The sequence below is a fragment of the Schistocerca americana genome, chromosome 3, assembly GCF_021461395.2.
Source record: "Schistocerca americana isolate TAMUIC-IGC-003095 chromosome 3, iqSchAmer2.1, whole genome shotgun sequence".
Taxonomy (NCBI): Eukaryota; Metazoa; Arthropoda; class Insecta; order Orthoptera; family Acrididae; genus Schistocerca; species Schistocerca americana.
Genome location: NC_060121.1, coordinates 703,585,709 through 703,609,228, shown reverse-complemented (window position 1 = coordinate 703,609,228; position 23,520 = coordinate 703,585,709). Strand labels below are relative to the sequence as shown.

The window sequence follows — 23,520 nt, the reverse complement described above, 5'->3', positions numbered from 1 at the left end:
CATGGGCAGCAGCTCAGCGGCTTCCATCCTGGATGCTGTGTAATCACCAAGCAGCACTGACGGAAGGCCGTTGGCAGGCCAGCAGCCACTGGAACATACAGCCATGGCGTCAGGGGCGTCCTACTTCCCTCAGCGGAGTGGAGTCCTGGCGACTCCTTTACCATCGCGGTGCGTAGATATGGCTGTGCTTCAGCTTCGACTTGCTGCCCTCTGGCCGGAATCGGAGGGTGGCTGGGGCTGAGGAACAAAGTTCCACAAGGAAGTTAGAGCTGGTGGCAGCAGGAACAGGCGGCAGGTTGGTAGGCCTGTGGTACCCAGTCACATGAGGAGCTACTAGCTGACAGCGACAGGCGCAGAGCGGTCTCAGACCTGTGGCTCCTGCTGGCGACGACCAGTCGTCCCGCTGCCCCGCGTGGCCGTTGACATCGCGGTGGTGCTACTGGACCCCGGAGACGAGAGAACGCCTTCTGCCTCAAAATCCAGACATATTTATATCGCTCCAAGGCGCAGTTCTTTCTCTAAAACTTGGCCCCTAGTCACATCACCTATAACAAGATACTTCCGCTGGTGTGGTAACATCGACCTACCTCCTATGGTCATTATCGCTGCTTGATGCAATTTTCCGCTGAGCGAGGCTAGCCTCATCTCGCAATCCCCTTAAGTGTATGTTATTCTGACCCACGTGTCGTCACAGTTGGGGCTGTCAGCCTGCGGCTGTTAATGCAATGCTTCGCAGCACCTTTCTTACTACTCGTACTTCTCATTACTTTAGCTAAAAACACATTACACAGTTTCAACAAATTTGTGAGAAATAGGTATTTTATGACGTTATAGTTTAACTGAACATCCACCTTTTACAATGAAGTAATACAACTCGAACATTTGCGATTGTCTTCCAGTTGCAGGTAGTTATTTAGTTTTGCTCTATCTTAGCTATTTGAACCTCATGAAGGCGATTAGATTTTCCATGTTATTATTCTGTCTACAATAAGCAAGCTTGACTTAACATCAAACTTTCCATCGCTTCTGATATTATAAATTCTCAACTTAACCTGTCTGCACACGACGTTCTCTTTACTTTCTTGCTCGTCATCATTTTCAAACAAGAATTTTCTCGGCCGTCTTACTCATGTCTCTCTTTTCTTACATTACCTCTTCCCATCTCATATACCCCCTCACTATCTGTTTATTGTAAAATCTGCGACCTTGGCTAATGCCTAACGGACACACTTAAAAAAAATGCAACTGTCAGGATTGGTCAACTGAACACTTTTATAGTAAGTGAAAAGCTAATATCATTAGTGTGATTAAAAGAATGTATCTTTAATAAGTGCTTTTGCGAGAGCTCAAGTAATGGTATTAATAGCATTTTCTTTCAGTCACATCTCTTGCGCTGGATGGTTTGTGTCTGACGGTGATACCGAACTGTACGTTAAAATCGTAGCAAGTTGGCACCAGGGCAGTGAATATCTGATACTCATGTCTGACGAATCACATCGATATTAAAATCAAATTGTGAGTGACTTGTAGCTGTTTTATCCGAATATTAATTAACACGGTCGATGTGTTCCCGGCAGACCATTACTGCGATTGTTACGTATTTTCAGAGATGCTTTATGGAATGGCAATGGTGATGAAACACATTAATGTTCAAGGTTCTTTTGTACAGTAAGTTGTGCAATAAATGCAATGTAAAATGTCTTATGTATATTCAGTACGGAGACACAGCCGAAACACGATGTTGTCTACTTGCATAAAACGTTGCTATTGACGGGTATAGAATGAATTTCCATCTTCAAGTGTGAGGTGTAGCCTGAATAGAGTCGTTAATACAGCAGGGAAAATGACGGCCCAGAAACACAACAGCGCATTGTTTACGGGCAGTTTGCTAAACATTTAGGCAAAACAGTCTGTTTCTATAGGTATGGGTCCTCGAACAAGGTTACTCAAGGGGACACCATCCCATTTTTGTGTGGTCTCTCATTTTTGGACTAGATTAAACAGGTTATGTTCTTTATGTAGCGTGTACATCTTACCATCGTAATCTTCCACGTATAAGTGTGTGTCTATGACGCACAGACAAGCGGTTTCTTGGGGATACTGGAGACAATGAGGCACAACGGGGTAAGGATGGGCTGAGTTTATAATGACCTTCTTGCAGGCAGTGACGATGATGCAAGATGATTGGCGGGGAAGCAGATACTTAGTGGAAGGGGGATGGCCTCCGTAAACTCATAGGAACGCTGAGAGAACTATAGACCTTTCACTATTCACAAGCAAAATAGCAGTTGAAGCGATGTCTTGCTGTGTTAAGCAGTCGACGGCACAGCTAGCCCCAGACAGTGGTGTGCTTAGCTCAGATCCGAGAGCTGCCCGGCAAGGCAGGCGACAGCGGTGATATTGCGTTGTCCACACTTCAGCAGAGTACAGCGCCGCATGACGAAAATGGTTCAAATGGCTCTGAGCACTATGGGACTTAACAGCTGTGGTCATCAGTCCCCTAGAACTTAGAACTACTTAAACCTAACTAACCTAAGGACATCACACACATCCATGCCCGAGGCAGGATTCGAACCTGCGACCGTAGCATCGCACGGTTCCGGACTGCGCGCCTAGAACCGCGAGACCACCGCGGCCGGCGCGCCGCGGGAAGTACGGGCAGGCGACAAGGACGCAGCGACAGCAACGTCCATTGGAAGCTGGTCAAGACATTTGGCGTGACTGCACGACTTAGTGCAGGAAGCTCCCGAGAGCAGAGGCCAACCAAAGACCACGGCCTAGCATGTAGCGACAGCTGTCCGCGGACGCAAGCCTGTGCTAACAGAATGTGAGCACGCAGGGCAGGTGGCGGTCGGCAAGAGACAGCCGCCGGCGCGAACCATGAATACCCGTCAAAGCGTCCGGAAGTCAGCCAGCTGATGGGCCCAGCTGGAAGGCACCTCCTCCCCCCTACCCCCACTTCCAGACAGCATCAGGCCTAGGAGCAGCGTCTATCAGGTACGGCTGGATGACTCTCATCAGGTCAAAGGTTGCCGAGAAGTACCTCTCGGAAATGGCTGCAGACGATGACAGACGTTGCATAGCCGGGGCGGGCCTGCATCGTCTTGACAGGCCATCATTCCTAATCACGTAGGCCCCGAAAGCGGCGCAGCGCATGACATGGACGTGGCGTAGTCCATGTCACCACTATGACAATCCCGTCCCTGTACTAGGCTGTGTTGATAATATTCGAAATTTACGAAGCAGCAGGTAGCGGAGCTAGAGTGGAAACCATACTTGCCTAAGCGCCAGGGCGGAGGCTTCCGTCATGACAACGCTGCCTCTCTAAAGCTTCTTGCATCAGAATGCGGTGATCACTTGGCCACAGGTTACAGCCACCAAGCCAAAAGGTAGTTGCGTAAGAGAGGACACACCTGCAACGTGAAATTTTTCATTTCCCCAACTGTCCCCTCTCCACACCAAGCCGTACAGTGCCCAAAACCACAGACACAGCAAATCAAACCATCCTCTTCACCCTCATAATCTATGGAAAAATGCCTCATTCTTTTGGGTAACAGACCATGTGGGAATTCGAAGCAATGAATTTACTACGACACGCAAGAACACTTAATGTGGTGTAGTATGCTGCACTCTTGTACACATTGACTTTGTTGTTTAGGCGCTGGGGAGTAAGTGATTAGAAGCAAGGCACAATAAGTTGCAATCACTTAAGCCAAACAACACGACACAGCAAACCAGACCGTCCACTTCACCCACATAATCTATGGAAAGATGCCTCATTCTTTTGGCCATAGACCATTTAAGGATTCGGGACAACACAACACGACAACGGGGAAGCTCTGCCTCTGAGACGGAATTAGTACTCTTCATCTCCTACTAAGGTATTGGCCACTTAGGCTCCTCCTCCAGTGAGTGAGTGCGTATGAACATCAGTACACTATCTGTCGGTGTTCGTCTTATATGCCAACGAAATACTGCATTTTGAGCGATAGCATTGAATGTGCAACTTACAGCTCTCATACTTTGATAAAAACATTTTTATAAAGTTTGAACGTCGCAAATTAGTAATAATTAATATTTATCTTTTTTGATCAGAATATACGAGACATGAGAACAATTATTTTGTGCGTGTTCTTCCATCACTGTTCGGCAGCTAGCTCTGCGAACGTAAATATCTAAGGGATTAGTAGTTATTGTCAAATTACGAAAGAGAGAATCTCGTACCTTGTTCTTAAATTATTTTTGAGCACTGCTGATGTTAACTTTCAACAAGTACTCTCTACATTCTCATCGTGGCTAATACTTCATATGCCACAATAATGTTACATTAAACTATGCTTTCATAAAACAGCGGCTAAACGCGTAAATCACATATTTCACAAAAGACTGCTAGCTTATTGTTAATGATCGACAACTGTTCCCTGATACTGTCTGCGTATCCGCTGAGAAAAGAAGGCAAATCGCTGCCTTGCTAAAAATTGCAGAGGACGACGTACTAAAAATATACTGTAATGAAAATATACATCCTACGCTGGGTGCATTAAAATGGAACTGAGACGTTACATAGCAAATCATTAAATAATTTCGTTTTATGTGCTCAGTATACAATTTTTGCATCTTTCTCAGCAATTCTACAGGGTGACCTCAATCTCCACCCTCAAAGCTTCGGAGGTTATTTCAATAGAATTGATCCTTGCTCACTGATGACTCGTTGGATTTCCTTTGATTTATTACGGCCATTTATCTTTGCATACGTACTGCAATGAAAATCTCACAGTAACGTAAATGTCGACGATATGAGGTGAGTGTCTTATTTAGAAACAAACTCGATCCGTTCATTCACGGTACTCGCTGTTGAGTGAAGTAATGCCAACTTCATTCTTCGCCATCAAGCTTTTATTCAGTACCGCTTGGTTTTGTGTCGGGTTTATTTCACGGGCAGCCGTAGTTGTACGTTAACAATCATACATAGGTTTACTGATGAAGAATTCGCCGATATGCACGTCTTGGGTTGTTCATTGTAATGTACTTCATTGTATACTGACAGAAGACACTGAACGCATGATGACAGAAATGTACGTGTTTCATGTAGGGGTTACTGCATTATTCTCCGTTCTGTGGTCTACGTTTTCGTGTTTACACAGTACAGACCTCCTCATTGTTGTGAACGTATTTTCATAAAATCACAGGCAAACTCTGTAACAATCCCAGTAAATCATAATTACAATTTAATTTGTATGTCAAACCGAATAAATGATAGTTGCAATCTATAACGGACCGCCGGAGACCAGGGATCCATTGCACCAAAAGATTCAGAAAGTATTTCTAAACAACCTTCAAAATGTTATCTGCATCGTTCGGGTACGTACGTTATTTATTTGTTGTGAGTGTTTCTAGCGTAATGACCTTTCACTATACTGTATGCTGTAGGACTTTGGACTGCACTAATTTACAATTCCGTTGATATTAGTCTTTCGTTTTGATGATTATTGTTATTTTCAAATTTCCTTAATTATAAATTTTTATTATCTTTCATTTACTCTTCTTTGACGCTAGTGAACAAGCTACTGTGCACCCCAGACCGAACAAAATTCAAAATAATGCACTAAACTGAAATCAATAAACGTGAGATGATCACTGCTGCAGCCATTGGATGAGATATTCGTTTCCAGTTGTAGTTTGGCAAAGGCGTTTCGATACTGTGTAGCACCTAAGTGAGAAGACGTCTGTGTTGTCAGGAATTCGAGGCCACCGACGACGACCAAGGACAACCTGCAGGCGAAACTGGAAGCATCTGGAGGCAAACTGCACGTCGACGTCGCACTGTGGGGAGGCGTTGTACCCGACAACAAGGCAAGTACTGCTTCCATGCTGTCCCGACACTAGAGCGACGAGGTGCAGAGGTCTCTCATTAGGAAGCGCGGGCTACGAAAACCATTTGGTTCACCAAATTTCCACTTTCCCATCTTTCCCCTAAATAGCAAAAGAAATGGCCAATTTCCTCCACTGTCCTAGTCGCACTCTGGTTTTCGACCGTCACTAAAGATCTCACCATTAACCACCGATCTTTCTTTTTTTTTGCACCAAATGCAATTTCTGAAATCACGACATATCCACCACCCACTATTTGCTACTTTCGCCTGTCATCAAGCTGCAGTTGACGTGCAGCAGGACGACCCACCACCCTGTCCAGTTATCAGCATGTAGTGCAGTGGTTCCCAACCTGTGTGTAATTACCCCCTGAGGGGTAAAATGAAATTTTCTATGGGGTAAAGAGAAAGGGTTCATTAGTGTCTGGGTCTCGAAACTGAACTATTTTCAAAAGATCATTATTATTATCATCACTGTTTTGTAAAACTGTAATACTGGTTACATGAGTTACCAATAATTACATTTTTTATTCCAAATGCAAGCATTAACCGTGAAATAATTTGGTGGAGGTTACAGCTTGTGAAACGAATCTACGGACATTTCCCTTGTTCCTCACATCGTTCTACTGCACATATACTTTGTATATCCATCTGTAACAGTAAAACTCATACATATATGCTCAAATATCTCATGAAAATTCCTTCTCCGGATTGTATGTAGTTCCCGCAATGGACCAGAAACTGCTTCATTATTCACTTCGCTACAATAAACAATCTAACTGAAATCACAACACAACTGTAACCACGTATCGGCTACTACACTGCAGTGCCGCAGTGGTCCGGAGCAAAGCACTGGCAGCCTAAAGTCTTCCCATTTCTAACATTTCAGGGGTAGGGAGTCTAGGAATCTAGTGGCACACAAGCAGTAGGAATAGTGTACACGCTTTGACTTGGTTGACTTGAAAATGTGGCTGCAGGGCGTCAGTGAAGCGATGTCACTGGGGAGACGAGTGGTGCAGAGGGAGCACGTTTTGCATAACTATCTACCATCAATGTGGATAATTAGGTTTCTTTTCTGAGGAGGAGTTGTAAATAGCACTGACGATGGGCTACGAATTACTTTATCTTTCTATAAACATAAATAAAATTTGGTTTAGAATTAAGCGGCGCCAATTGTCTCATTGACCATTATTTCTGAGTTTATTAAGACACTTACGAAAATTAAACATCATTTATCTTCCATCATTTAAAAAATAAAAGCGTTCAAAGAAAATTCTTTTTCGTTCCAATGTTTAGTTAGGCGCTAAAGTTGTTGATGGTGGGGCAAGTACTAGCCAACATCTGTTTACGCTCAGGAGCAAAGATCTCAGAAACGTTGGGAACCACTGATATTGTGGGTAACATGAAACTCGTGAGAATTAGTCATGCATGAAACTGGTATAAAAATAGTTTAAAAACGATAAAGCTGCCCACTGCGAGTGAACCATAATAAAACAAATTGTCAAATCATAACATTCTTGTCAGTTCTAACATTAAAGTACTCCAGGAGATGTCTTCAAGGGCGCCAATAGAAAGTTTTTAAAGGTGGGGAGGGAGGGGGGGGGGAGGGGATGACGGGTTTCAAGCAGCCATAAAAAAGTTCCATTTCCGTCGCTATTAAAAATCATCGTAAGACCGGATTTTAAATCATTTTCTTGAACAGAAAACCCTGACTAAACAATATTTTTTCCCTTCCCTGAGAGTCAGGTTGAGGGAGGAGGGGGGGGGGGGGGGGGACGGAGAAGGAGCACGGCACCCCCTTACTCCAGCATATGGGCACCTGCACCTTTGACGTCTTTCCACCTTTATTCAGTCGTTTCTGTTATGTCGGTTTACAGTTTAAACAGGTAGTGTCTCTTAAGATTCATAATACTGTCTTTGCCATTATTATCTTCCACATTTAGGAGTAAGTCTACATGTAAAGTGCGGCAAGAAAGGGTAATTTTGTGAATGTAAGATAATAACGAATGATCACGCTCCTCTTCTAGCTGATTCATATCAGATAAATAACACACTAAAGGAGAAAAAAATCTCAACACCAAGAAGAAGTTGTGCGACAAAAACGGAAGTTGGTAGGCGTGTTTCTACATCTGAAGAAAATGATAATTAAATCAAGACCCTACGCTGTCGACAGGCGTTAATATACATCAACGGGGACAGTTGAAAATGTGTGTCCCGACCGGGACTCGAACCCGGGATCTCCTGCTTACATGACAGACGCTCTATCCATCGGAGCCACCGAGGGCACAGAGGATAGTGCGACTGCAGGGACGGATGCCAGGTTGAGATTCATTGGGAGAGTTCTTAGAAAATGTAGTCCATCAACAAAGGAGGTGACTTACAAAACACTCGTTCGACCTTTACTTGAATATTGCTCATCAGTGTGAGGTCCGTACCAGGTCGGGTTGACAGAGGAGATAGAGAAGATCCAAAGAAGAGTGGCGTGTTTTGTCACAAGGTTATTTGGTAAGCGGTGATAGCGTTACGGAGATGTTTAGCAAACTCAAGTGGCAGACTCTGCAAGAGAGGCGCTTTGCATCGCGCTGTAGCTTGCTGTACAGGTTTCGAGAGGGTGCGTTTCTGGATGAGGTATCTAATATATTGCTCCCCCTAGTTATACCTCCTGAGGAGATCACGAATGTAAAATCAGAGAGATTCGAGCGCGCACGGAGGCTTTCCGTCAGTCGTTCTTCCCCCGAACCATACGCGACTGGAACAGAAAAGGGAGGTAATGACAGTGGCACGTAGAGTGCCCTCCGCCACACACCGTTGAGTGCCTTGTAGATGTAGATGAAGCCGGTGGCGTAATAACACCAGTCAATGATAATTCGCACAGTAGCTAATTTCTGTACATTGGTATAACGGAATGCCATCAACAACATAATAAAAATCCTGAGCGGTGAAGACTGAATGTGGGAGTGAAGTTGCACTCGAAGGTCACTTTGTACATTTTTCTTGAATAACTCGAAAACTACAGCCTCTAGCGAAAAGTTATCCCAGTAAAAAGTTTAACGACATTAAATTTCCTACAAAAAAACGGTTTGCATAAAACCAGATTGGAAGGGGCACCTGAATCACCCTGCATATCTTGACGAAGTTGTTAGTGACCACATCGGACGATAGCAATCAGATGCCGAAAACCGCTACGTGAACACTATTGTTATGAAGTGATCCTGAAGCAAATTGTCGATAAACTTCTACGAGTTAATCGGTCGCATTCTTCCGTTTTGCAATACGTCAGTTTTCAAGTATTCACCTCAAACGAAAAAAAGCAAAATGTGCACAATAAATATCCTACTTATGACATGGAGAAGTGTGTTATTTGACAGCAACTGTTGCGGTATTGTCAACAGCACAAAGAAATACCTATTCTGTGAAAACTCCACAGCGTTTATCACACAGCACTTGGTTTCACGGCTAGCAGGAAAACTCTGAAAAGAATTGTTCTACATACAGGATTTGCTTTACAGACTTCTTAACTTTTCGACGACATTTTTCCCACAGCGAAAGACGTTACGTGTGGTTGTTTTCATTAATGTCATAGTCAGAAGCAAGAATATGAAAAAAAAATCCCGTCGTTTCGTTTTCCAACGTGGGGAGGGATGGGTTATACAGGGTTATTCATGGGTACCTCTGAACTTTTATAAGACCACGCTAAAACTACCAGACGTACAAAAAACAGACGTACATCAGTAGATAGAGAATCTTTGTTGTCGCTGAGCAACAGTCATACAATAATTTCAAAATGAACCATTTGACTGTATTACTGTTTATCTAATTATAACCCAGGTTTCTGCCTTATACGCCATTTTCAAGCAAGTTAATGACATAAACTCAATCACTGGAAAATGGCATAAAAGGCCGAAACCCGGGCCGTAATTAAACGAAAAGTAATACAGTGAAATGACCGTGTGTTCATTTAAAAAATAAAGAATCTTTTCACAGTTTGCAACTCACATTACAGATGTTCAATATATGCACCGTTTGTGACGCGGCAAACGTAACACGTGCGTGTAGTTCATTGACACGAATTGTCCGGAAGGGTATGACAGCTGCCCATTTTGCAAATCTGTTCGGTGGGTTGCCTATCAGCAGGCGCGAACTATTTCCATGCTGCGATACAGAACGTAGCGTTAACAATGAAGCGTCAAGACATCAAAACGTACAGACGCAGTAAGTAATTATAAGAATTGTGCAAACCATTAACAGGCTTCCTTTTACTCTGAGACATTTGTACATGCCAATAACATGGAATAAACTCCCACTGGTTCTCTAATAATCTATCGTGGGGCACATGCGTCGTTATCACGTGTAAACGACAGTATACATACTAAAAAGAAAGAATGCTACATAAGTTTCTTAAGAAGTACTGAAGCACCAGAATTAAAGTGGCGATTGTTTACCAAATCGAAATGTGGATTCATATACTTTGCCTGACGCATAAATGTCGTCACATTGATGGTATACGAGGTGTACTGTCAAATGCGGGCCAGTGTGTAACAGTTGTGTTATGCATCACATTCGATTACAGAAGTGCAGTGTGCGACAGCGCTCCACTTGCGAGAATACCGGAGTGGTTATTTTTTTTTTTTTTTTTTTTTTTTTGCTGCCATTTACTAATGACCTGCCACATTGTTACTAAAACTGGTCGTACTTTCACAATATGAAATTGTACATGTACGGAATGCGAAACTTATTTGATTCTTCTTATTTTAATAAGGGTTAACAATAGTGCAGCTTTAAATACTTGCAGGTGGGTTAATGACGTCACATTAGCACCAATTTTCACCACAATTCTGCCCAGCGCCACCGTGGACATGTCACACAAAGTCACGGTCGCCGCAGCCCTTCTTATCCATATTTCATCCCTTTTTTTGCGTCTCCTCACTGGAGGTCAGAAGGGCTTAGGCCCAGCGTTGAAATCACGCAGTTTTCTTGTGAGTGGCCGAAGAAAACATTCCGCCACACCGTCGTTCAGAATAGGAACGAAAAGGTCTTAGAGGTTGACAAGAAAGGCGTCAGTGAAACACCCCTTGATTCCCACACATTTCGCGATCGAAAACGATTGTTTGCAGTGCGAAGAGCAACAGGACGACGTTTTTTACAACTGACACTGCTAAGATCCCCAGACGTTTCAGTCTTTCTCTAAGAACACTGCACCCACATTAAACGTGATGTCACTCCTTTGGAGAGCAACACGACCGCAGTTTTTGCGACCGTTCAGAACAATTCTACGAAATTTGAACGTGATCAGCGGCAGGCCGCCCCCCCCCCTATTTTAGCAACACCCTGGGTACCACCCACGCACCTTAGTTGAACACGTTACAAATGCACTTATCTCAAACTTCGACAGACGTTAAACCTCATGGCAGGTGTAGCGCCTGAAGGTTAGGCAACCCCTTCGACATCGTCAGGCGGTGTTTGGCTGACTTCAGGCGTTAGAGCAGCCACAAGATAGAATGTAGGTCGAAATGAGATTAGCGATAACCTTAACGTCAAAACTGGGGACCACGCAGTAGACCAACGGAATGAGTCTCGGAAGCAAAATAGCATTTGACAAACGACGCGAGGAGGACATAAAAAGCAGACGACCTCAGACAAAGAGGGCACTCATGAACAAATTAAGGATACTGTTATCAAACATTGGCTTAATATGAGTAAGAAATTCCTGAGAATTTATTTTTGGAGTACATCATTGTGTTGAAGTCAAGCACGAATTGTGGGAAAACTAGAGAAGAAGAGAACCGAAGCGTTTGACATGTGCCGCTTTATGAAGGGATTGAAAATTAGGTGGGTTGTACGGATAAGAAGAGGGAAGTTCTACAATAAATTGGGGGAATACGTGGTGAACAGTGAAACGAAGAAGGGCCAGGGTGGTAGGATATCACCCTTGAAGAGGCTAAAAACTGACAAGAGATTGGAATATATCGAACAAATACTTGAGTACGTTGGTTGTGAATGCTACTTCTGGATTAAGAGGTTGACGACACAGAAGAAGCGATAGTGGGCCGTAAAAAAATAGTCAGAAGATAAATAACCAAAAAACAGATCTCCTATTGCAGAGTAGTTAGCCCTGTTCGACCACGTACAGGCCAAAGTTGAACAACATTGTGTCAAATTGAACAGACGGTGAGGGCGTCGTACTTTGCTGAGACTGAGGTCTATGTCTGCCCTACTTCGAGGCATTAGAAAGTTCACTCTGATAAATGAGGTCCATCTGGCCTCTTTGTGGAATTACGTTGTAAATTCCAACAGGAGCTTCACTCAGAACGAATGAGAAAAGCGATTGGAACATTGTGGCTAAAATCCCGTTGCTTTACGATACCTTTGAATCTCGTCGCTATTCGAAGCAGAGAGTACTCACTACCTATGCGGATAGCAGAGCTCAGTTTTGTGAACAAACCTTTGCTGGTATTTACGGTAGTTGTTCACCATTTCCCTTCCCAGTTTCCAGTTTTCTCGATTACACTTAACCTCTGGGTACTAGGGCAGAATCCAGTAACGTTGTGTCTTGTCTCCAACTGCAGAGCTAACGGGGCGTCTGTATGTGCAGGGCGAGCTGCGCGCCATGGTGGACGCCGGCGTGGTGGGCTTCAAGTGCTTCTTGTGTCCCAGCGGCGAGAAGAGCTTCCCGAACGTCGACTGGACGCGAGTCGAGTCCGCCATGCAGGAGCTGCAAGGCACTGACGCCGTGTTCGCGGTGAGTACCGACACCTCGACACCTACTCTTCTTTTTCTTTTGCATCTCCACAGTACAGACAATTTTAAAACTGGGGCAGCCACAGCTAAAACAGTTGTAGGCGATTGATCGATAATTCATATAGTGAACAGCTTTTTTTTAGTACAGGTGATAAAACTATTGAAATTTAAAACTGAATGAAAAGTCGAGAAGTCCGCTGTAGCTTTATTTATTCAAGTAAATTATAGACCCACACAACCGGTTTCGCAACTTTCAAGCTGGATCTTCTGGTGTATATCTCATATGTTGTGGAGAGTAGTTACAGAATGCCGCAGAGTAACCATTGGCGTAGCTAGGCGAAGTTCTCAGTCCTCATACCGTCTCCGTACCAGGACAGGGGCCACAGCACATGCTTCGACAAATACACAGGACTCTCGTAGCTTATGTTGTCAGCTGCTGTGGTGGTGATAAACACACATGAGAGTGTCGGATTTTGGACCCAGTACTTCCCTGGATAACGTCTATGATTGGCATTGTCTGTTTCTTGACAGTGACCGACAGGAACATATTTTTATCAGTAAAATTATGACAGTTCGTGATTTTAGCGCTGACGTGTCATTCATCATAGACGACGGTTTTTAATCAACTGGGGATGGCTGAGAAAATGCAGCTTAAAAGTTGCAAAACCGGTTGTGTGAGTTTATAATTGACTTGAATAAATTCAGCTGCAGTGGCTATTCGACTTTTCATTCAGTTTTGCATTTTGATAATTTTAACACCTGTGTTAAAAAACTGTTTACTGTACGAATTATCAATCAGTCATGTCTCCACGGTAACCCACTATGTTCCTACGATCACGTGTCTCTAGTTCCTCACCGGACTAAATATTAGTCACTACCTTAAACGAAGATGATGATGATGATGATGATGTTTGTTTTGTGGGGCGCTCAACTGCGCGGTTATCAGCGCCCGTACAAATTCCCGACCTTTGCTCAGTCCATTCTCGCCATTTTCAAGAATGATGATGAAATGATGAGGACAACACAAACACCCAGGCATCTCGAGGCAGGTGAAAATTCCTGCTTAAACGAAGACATTTGCTCGCTTGAGCACTGTATATAGTGTATAACGGGTACCAGGCTATCACGTGACCCTTCAAAGCTGACATAAACAAGGCACTGAAACAGTGTGATGTGCCAGTTTGTTGTTTGCCATCAGCACAGCAAAATGGGCTAATTTGGTGCCGTGACAGAAAGGGGCTATTATTTTTGGACATGCCCATTATCACCTTGCTGACGTACAGTCATGTGATTCAAAGCTGGAGGTGTGGAAGCTGGACCCTGTATCTGACATAAGTCAATTATTCGCCCTCCACAACAATGAATTATGAATTAAATAATTATTAAATGAGACAAGACTCACAATTAATTTGGTTTATTCCGTTGAAGAAATCATTTGACAAGCAATAAGTTGTACTGTGATTGTAGTGACGTTAGTAGAAAAAGCAGATAGGACTGCTGAATGGAATGCGTTGAACCTTTGGTCAGAGTTGAAAGCAAGCTGATCATTGAATCTGAATTCAACTCTCCAAAGTGAAGCCTGAAGTTACCAAATTCTACAAAATGGCTGTAATTTCTTACACATTGTCTCGCAGCTGTGGCTCGGTCTGACCATAGAAAATTGTAGGTGGAGGCTGAAGTAGCTGCAGAATCAGTCATTGGTGGCGCGCCAACGACCCTCGCCAACAGCTAAGCGCAGATCAGCCCGAAATCTAAGTCCCTCGATACATCTGTTGGACTCTGGCATTCAAGACTCCCAGAGATGAAATGACGACGACCCTCTATGAAGAAGTTGTAAGAAGAACTCTTGAAGACCCTCCCTGGAGACAGAGCAGAAGCAGTTTTGTATCTAATGTTCACTACAAGGAAAACTCGAATTTCCGTGTTTTCGCTCTTTTTTTTCTAATTCCCACGGCTATGGATCTTCTGAGTGCTGACTGATAAAAATGTTCCTTAGATAATGCTACTCTTCTTTCCTGGGCTGGGCTATTGTTTAGGCAGTTAACCATGCGTCCCACCATTTGACACTGAAAAAAGGCATCTCACTGTCCTTCCATCTCTTTCTGTCCAAGAGGTGGTACATTGGTACAGTGGACATTCTCTGTCTAACCTCTAGTTTATTCATATCAGCCAATCTTGGCAGCTCGTATGTTGGGTAAACATTTGGTTTTCGTGAAATCAACATTCAATGGCGTCTCATTCCTTCCAAACGTCCAAAACCTGTGGGACGCCACCCCATTTTCTAGACAGCATCAGTAGCATCTGACACTTTTCAGAGAAAATACAGCTTTCTACGTTTTGTGTCTTCTTGGATTTCGCTAAAAAAAAACAGTTCCTTCTCAGTCATTTTTAGGTTGTAAAAATGGTCGCGATTGAATGCCTTGTGCCTTAGGAGATGTTACCTGTGTTTTCCTGCAGTGCCTCAGGTGCTCAGCAGCAGCACTGCAAAAGACTGTCCAGCAGCCTGCGAACCATTTACTGAGTGCCTCCCGGCACTCCCTTCTGAGAACTTCTCCAAGAGTGGTGACCTACGTGACTCCACAGTGCTGTTGCCTAATTCCAATCCGCCTTTAATGCCCTCTCATTTATATAGGACATGCAAATTCGAATAAAAGAGTAAACAAAGAGTAACTTGCATTACTCAGCTACTGACAGTCGCTAATACTGTTGTATTATCACATCTCTTAGTATCAGTTAATTATTCCAATCAAACAGGACTTTGCAGTATGATTTTACGTTTGTTAAGGGACTGTTTCCGAAAAACAGTCACGTAAAAAAATGATCTTACGTTTTTTTGTTGGTTTTTTTTTTTCTTTTTTTTTTTTTTTTTTTTTTTTTTTTTTTTTTTTTTTTTTCAACGTAGACTGACCAACATGCCTGCAAGGAATGGTGAACCAACTGCAGCCAAGCAACATGATGTAAGAACAGTAGTTGTAAAGTGGTTCCAACCAACGGCGAATGAGTGTAGCACCTTATCAATGAAAATAACTTACGAACTCGACAGGAATGCTGCTGTCAGTGAATGCGGGTACATCTCTATCAGTTTCCTAGGGAACCAAGTGAAGAGAGCTAGAGCTACTTGGAAGGGACATTTTGAGTCCAATACCTCGCGAAAGGCAATTTCTCATAATGGCACATAAATCTGCACATCCTCAATGGGACAAACTACACAAACTGGATAGTGGCTGACTAAATACTCATGGTGTGATTCGATGACCCTCAATTTTGTCTCTTTTCATATAGTGAAATATTTAGATGTTTTGTGGATGTTTCGTACAATGACTTGGCTTCAGCCATTCAGGTTAATGAGAACATACTCAGTGAACAAATGTGTTGCCCTTTCTTGTAAATCTTCACGATGTGTGGACAATCCCACCCTCCAAGATGGCAAATGCTATGTTCACAGGGCTGCAAGCAGATATTCCCGGATTGATGAACATTCAGGCACCCTGTCGTACCTTGAGTGATCCACTAAATCACGCGACCTTAATGCCATAGAAAATGTCTGGAACTATTTGGAAACGTGGGTGGAACACAGCAGTCAACAACCCCACAGTTTGCTCTCTCTATGGGAGCCAAACGTTAATGAGTGGCTTCAGCTGGATATAGCGTAATCGAAGAAACTTGTGAAGTCCTTTCTTAGCTGAGCTGAGGTCATTACAAAAGATATAGGCGATGTTACACGGTGTTACCGTCATGTCTCCTGGGTGCTGACTAATTTTTTGTCGAATATGCTTATTTTAATTTGAATTTGAGAAATGTGTTATCTATGCTCAACATGAATCTCAAGTGCATGAACAGATGGAGAGAATAGGATCATAAAATCAATGTTCGAAAATGTGTGGTTCATTTGTTGCAGGCTAAGAGGCTTACTCAAAGGAAGTTATTCTATTCTGTGTACTGAGCAATCGGTTTATTCCTGGGCTGAAAGAGTACTCTAGTGCATTGATTTTGACTACACTCAAACGACATGTTGACCTCACCAACTGTATCAGTCAACGACATTCTGACAATGCTAGCAGCTAACCCCGCTAAATAGTCTGGAAGATAATCAAGTTTAGTTGGATGTAAGCTCTCAATCGATGCACAACCTCAATTCAGAGACTCGTGGTATTGAATTTCATTCACACAGAGCACCAAAAAATGGAATGGAAAGTAAAGAATCGGTTTTTCATACACACAGGCCGTTAAAAAACGGAACAGAGCGGAATGGATAGGTATTTCATGCGTGCAGAACGTCAAAACATGGAGCACTATGCAACGGCTTCGAATTTCAGTCATACAGACCATTAAAAAATGAAATGGAATGGCAGCCCCAGTAGTTTCACTTCCAGCACCTGACACCCCCTGTAGCTGATACACACTGTCAGCTACTGGTGTTTTTATGAGACAATTTGATACAATTTTGCGGTAAAATATTGATGTACAGAGCAGTTTGTTGCAAATTTGTTGTAATATGGTGATGTATGGGGCAATTTGATACAATTCAGCTATAGCATGGCGATAAATACGTCAGTTTGTTACACTTTTGCCGTAATATGCAGCTTCGAATTTCAGTCATACAGACCATTAAAAAATGAAATGGAATGGCAGCCCCAGTAGTTTCACTTCCAGCACCTGACACCCCCTGTAGCTGATACACACTGTCAGCTACTGGTGTTTTTATGAGACAATTTGATACAATTTTGCGGTAAAATATTGATGTACAGAGCAGTTTGTTGCAAATTTGTTGTAATATGGTGATGTATGGGGCAATTTGATACAATTCAGCTATAGCATGGCGATAAATACGTCAGTTTGTTACACTTTTGCCGTAATATGCAGCATTTGGTTATATTTTTTATTTAACATTGGGTAACTTCTTAGAATTTTGCTATAAAATGGTGCTGTATTGGGTGAAGTATCATGTGGTGTCTACTGTGCGATGTCAGAATATGCCAAGCGTTTTGTAGTGCGAGATAGATTTAATATCTTAGGATTGGGTCACTATAGTATTTGGTGGGTTTTGATATCGGTTTTAGAGATGAGTGTTTCACAAATTTAGATGCAGGAATAACATTCCTTACTTTGGTAATCATCATTGACAAGTGTACTTTAGACTGTATGTGAAATCAGCAGTAGCGAAAATGTGTGGTTTGTAATGTTATAGAAATTTTTATTTATTTTGATATAGAATAATTTTTTATGTATTTTGATACATTTATTGGGTAGTACAAGGATAGGATTATGTTCAGTAATCAATCTACAATTTATTTCAGTTAGGCCAATAAGCAAGAACGTGTATTTTGATCAATAATACAGACAATTTATAACTGGAAATATTTAATTTTAGGGTTCTTTGTGCTTGCAAAGTATGGTAAAGATTCCAAACTTTGGTTGTGTTTCATCAGAAGTGCCAATATGCACTTTCTTAATCTTACAGAGTAATTAAGTTATGACAGTAGTCCAATGTGCTTTATGTGATCAAAATTTCACATATTTTGAGAAACAAAAAATTATTTTGATGCAAAGTTCAGATTTTCATTCACAATTAGAGATCTGTAATTGCACTTGTTTACCATATCATGACAAGCATTCTGTGCGTGTGTGTGTGTGTGTGTGTGTGTGTGTGTGTGTGTGTGTGTGTGTGTTCCTGACAACAAAGGTTACATATTTTAGATGTAGAAATAATGCAAGCTACATATTTAATGTAATTTTTTTTTATAAATAATACTTGTTGTTAAGATAGTTTTGAAAACAGTACAAAATTCATATCATTAAGATACTTTTGATTATAAGTAATTTGTTGCTCTGGGTCTACATTGTGACTGGATTTTTCATTTTAATGGCCATAAAAACACTATTCTATGACTAGTTGTTTCATTTCAATAGCAGGTAAAATTCTAGTCTAATTGAAGCAGTGGGGAGTGGTGAGGAGGGAGAGGAGGGGGGAGACAGAGGCATGACAGTTTCATGGAAAGGGGATTTGGCATGTCATGTAATGATGACAGTGTCATAGATAAGGAGAGCAGCATAATTGCTGCATATAGACAACCAGTGTCACTTCTCAAGAAGAGTTGTTGTATGTGAAGTTTCCTCGAATCGCCATTCCATTGCTATTCATACACCTATCAAATATCTGGATGAATGCTTTTCAAATGCTATATTCATCTGAACTGCAATTTCTTGGACATTATGCTAACATGATGTACTAAGCACTGGTGTTAACTAATTATGATTGTTACATCATAACAAATTTTGTATTGTATTGTAATTATAAGTTATGTTTGGGTTGAGTTCCTCTCAGAACTGTATCCTTGATCAACACCTGTTCTCTCACCCCATATTATTCAGTCAGCTCCTTCAAAATACACTGCAGCACTTGCCTGCCACTGATCTGCACTGTAGGAGGAAAAGTTAAAACAAAGTTATTATGTTTCAGTTCCATGCAGAGTGTGTACTGCCAAATGAAGACGAAAAGGGTCCTGGTAAGTTTTACGTACAACATGAAAAACTTTAATGAAATTTTCTTTTTTCGTTACTTACAAAAACTGATTAGTGATGATATATCATGAATTTAGGGCTTCCAACTGAGTATAAGACATACCTCCGAACAAGACCTCCTGAAATGGAAGTTAGAGCTATACAGAAAATTATCGAGCTCTGTGACAAATACAAGTAAGTCTCCACTATGGTATCCTTAGAGGAATAAACAGTCATTGTGTAGTGTTGTTATTTAGTTTCTATACATAACTGACCTGGCTGTGGCTTATCATGTAGATGAACTGAAAACCTGAATATATCTGTTGGAAAAGATTTCCAATTCTTTATCAATAATATTGATGTCAAACAATTCAGTCTTGCTACAACAGTTTCATACCGTCATTCAAATGTCAAGTACATATAATTTTTATGAGCATTTTATTGTCGTTTGAAGACTCATCTCCAGGTATTGCTAAATTTCAAACAGACACAGCTCGTAGTTAAGGGCTTTGGAGTCACCCCAAAATATGTATTACAATATAGCTCTTAACACTGGATTACAGAATTTAAATTATCAGGATATATTTCAAATATTTCCTGCAAGATTTAAATAATAACTGTCAGCATTTTTGGAGTTGTTAATATGGCATGATGTTTTCCAAAAGGTAGTGGGTAGTATTAATGGTGTGCCTTTAAATTCTAGTTAGCTCCATGTAGCTGAGGTTGGAGATGTGGCTTCCATGGAGTACAGCTCTTATGGACCTCCCAAAGCTTCATTTCAGTCAGCCTAAGGATTATCTAACAATCTCCAGGTGATTTTGACATTCTGCAGTTTGCAGGAAAAGGGGATCAACAGAGTGGCTGAATCTCCACTATTAAAAATCTGTGTGCATCACTATTATGCTTTGGAACATCATAAATCAAAGTTTAATATAAGTATTCAGATAGTGTTGAAGACAATTTTTTGCTTCTGTCATTCATAATTCTACTTGTTGTCAGAAAGTCACAAAAATCATTTGTTAGCACTTTGCTGAATATGCTGAAAAACAAAATTAATGACACATGGTTATAAATGTTACTGACCCTATGAATTTTCCAGGACTACAAATGAAACAATTAGATTCTTGTAGGCAAGCCAGGAAACAATCACTTGGTCATACTGCATCCCAGTCTGTAAGGATAGGACTTAATAGTGATGGGTGAAAAATACACTCTATCATCACCAGCAGGCCAGTCATAATGCAAAAAGTCCAAAGAATAACATATGCAGTGCAGAGTAGGTGTCAATACAGTGGCTGGTCATGGAAATGAACACATAAGCTAGTGGACTAAACTGAGACAGAACATCCAACTGATATGACCCGCCAGCTGGAGATGCTATCTGCTAACTGCAACACTGCTGACTGTAGGTATATTGATAATGTGATATCATTCATCAGTGGGATTACAAGAGACACGGAGACATGTAACTGCTTTGTTGTTGTTGTGGTCTTCAGTCCCGGGACTGGTTTGATGCAGCTCTCCATGCTACTCTATCCTGTGCAAGCTTCTTCATCTCCGAGCAACTTCTGCAACCTACATCGTTCTAAATCTGCTTAGTGTATTATCTCTTCATCTCCCTCTACGATTTTTACCCTCCAATACTAAATTGATGATCCCTTGATGCCACAGAATGTGTTCTACCAACCAATCCCTTCTTCTAGCCTAGTTGTGTCACAAATTTCTCGTATTCCCAATTCTATTCAATACCTCATCATTAGTTACATGATCTACCTATCTAATCATCAGCATTCTTTTGTAGCAACACATTTCAAAAGCTTCTATTCTCTTCTTGTCTAAACAATTTATTGTCCATGTTTCACTTCCATGTATGGCTACACTCCATGCAAATACTTTCAGAAAAGACTTCCTGGCACTTAAATCTAACAAATTTCTCTTATTCAGAAACGCTTTCCCTGCCATAGCCAGTCTACAGTTTACATCCTCTCTACTTTGACTATCATTAGTTATTTTGCTACCCCAACAGCAAAACTCATCAACTACTTTAAGTGTCTCATTTCCTAATCTAACTCCCTCACCAAGACCTGATTTAATTTTACTGCATTCCATTATCTTGATTCTGCTTTTGATAATGTTCATGACACTGTCCGTTCTGTTCAATTGCTCTTCCACACCCTTTACTGTTTCTGACAGAATTACAGTGTCCTCAACAAACCCCAGAGTATTTATTTCTTCTCCATGGATTTAATTCCTACTCTAAATTTACCTTGTTTTTCCTTTCAAACACTGTTTCCCTTTGGAGCCCCTTGTTTCTTATAAGTGCCATCTGGTTTTTGTGCAAATTGTAAATAGCTTTTTGGTCCCTGTATTTTACCCCTGCTACCACGGCTACATCTCAGGGTTTTCAACGCAGAAATGTAGTGAGAATGGGGCACATGTGTGTGGTGGTTCACGATGTTGTAGTGCTGTGAGGGAGCATCACTCGTGCCTCTGGTTTCAGAAGACTTATGACTGAAGTACGAACATTTCTCAAAAGAAAAACAGGTATGTGCTCTCTTTTCTTTTAAAACTATAAATAGTAGTGTCTCCCTATCGTTCTACTAAACTGAATGAGTGTGTCACCATTGATGAAGTTTCAACCTCGAAATAAGTTTATTAATACCAATTAGCTGAAATTAAAAAAAAAAAAAAAACCTCATCCAATCCAGAAGTCACTCATAGTTAAGAGTAATTAGTTTCTGGTGTGTGTGTAGTGGTCATTGATACTTAAAAGATCGTTTCAGTAACTCTATCATTGTCCGTTTCTGAGTTGCTAAGCAACAGTCAACAAGCTGTCTATGCAATGATTAATATTTGTAGTATCCTGACAGTAAATCGCTTCTCGCTTGCTTCAAGCATCAAGACGATTACTATGCTGCTCATATAAGTGTTTGATATTTATTATCAAGCTAATGTCCATATATTGTAGTTAATGTTACTGAATCCTCCATGGAACGGTAATGCCCGATATCCAGCCGCATATCTTAAACTCCACGCCGATATTTGAGAATTTACGCGCGATTTGTTTGCACCAAAGTCAGGCCGTGGTTCCCTAGAATAATTTTTAAATCAACTCTGGGTTGTAAATTAACAATTCTATGCCCATTCATGAAAGTTACAGCAGATCTGCACTCGACCACTACTTGATCGTGCACTCGAGCAACACGGAAGTTTTTGTTCTTACAAGGAGAGAAAACATATCACACATAATGCAACAAACTGATTTGCTATGTCAAAACATATTTATATCTATCTCATTAAAACTCATTACCTATTAAATGCTGTACATAATTAAATTCTTTACTCTTCAAATAATCAATAGAATTTAGAAATGAATTACATGTATAAAAAAACCTCAAGTTGTATATCTAAAAACACAGATGATGCGAACGAAAGTGTTGGCAGGTCGATAGACACACAAACAAACACAAACATACACACAAAATTCAAGCTTTCGCAACAAACTGTTGCCTCATCAGGAAAGAGGAAGGAGAGGGAAAGACGAAAGGATGTGGGTTTTAAGGGAGGGGGTAAGGAGTCATTCCAATCCTGGGAGCGGAAAGACTTACCTTGGGGGGAAAAAAGGACAGGTATACACTCGCGCACACACACACATATCCATCCGCACATACACAGACACAAGCAGACATTTGTAAAGTTTCAAACTCTTTGCCTTTACAAATGTCTGCTTGTGTCTGTGTATGTGTGGATGGATATGTGTGCGAGTGTATACCCGTCCTTTTTTCCCCCCAAGGTAAGTCTTTCCACTCCCAGGATTGGAATGACTCCTTACCCTCTCCCTTAAAACCCACATCCTTTCGTCTTTCCCTCTCCTTCCCTCTTTCCTGATGAGGCAACAGTTTGTTGCGAAAGCTTGAATTTCGTGTGTATGTTTGTGTTTGTTTGTGTGTCTGTCGACCTGCCAGCACTTTCGTTCGGAAAGTCACATCATCTGTGTTTTTAGATATATTTTTCCCACGTGGAATTTTTTTCCCTCTATTATATTCAAAATCTCAAGTTGATATGACGTCATGGGTCACTTCTTGTTTCGAGTCCCCTACACTCATGTGACACCAAGTAGATCTGACTATATTGAACGTACTCATGTAATGCTACAAGCATTCTTTCATGATCCTTAAACCACGTGTTATCTATGATTAAGTTATGCTCTGATCAAAATTCTACCAGTTGGCTTCCTCTTTCATTCCTTATCCCCAGTCCATGTTCACCTACTATTTTTCCTTCTCTTCCTTTCCCTACTATTCCTTCAATACCCCATGACTATTAAATTTTTGTCTCCCTTAACTATCTAAATAATTTCTTTTATCACATCATACATTTTGTCAATTTCTTCATCATCTGCAGAGCTAGT

General features: G+C 41.4%; 1 protein-coding gene across 2 annotated transcripts in view; it reads left to right on the top strand.

The window, feature by feature from the left end:
- The window catches only part of LOC124605306 (allantoinase), a 235,407-nt gene that overhangs the window by 140,296 nt on the left and 71,591 nt on the right, over positions 1-23,520 (top strand). For both annotated transcript variants that reach the window (XM_047136888.1, XM_047136887.1), the window contains exons 4-7: positions 5,739-5,853; positions 12,463-12,609; positions 19,069-19,114; positions 19,208-19,304. In XM_047136888.1, the coding sequence (XP_046992844.1) occupies positions 5,739-5,853; positions 12,463-12,609; positions 19,069-19,114; positions 19,208-19,304 (405 nt within the window). The remainder of the gene's footprint in view (positions 1-5,738; positions 5,854-12,462; positions 12,610-19,068; positions 19,115-19,207; positions 19,305-23,520) is intronic.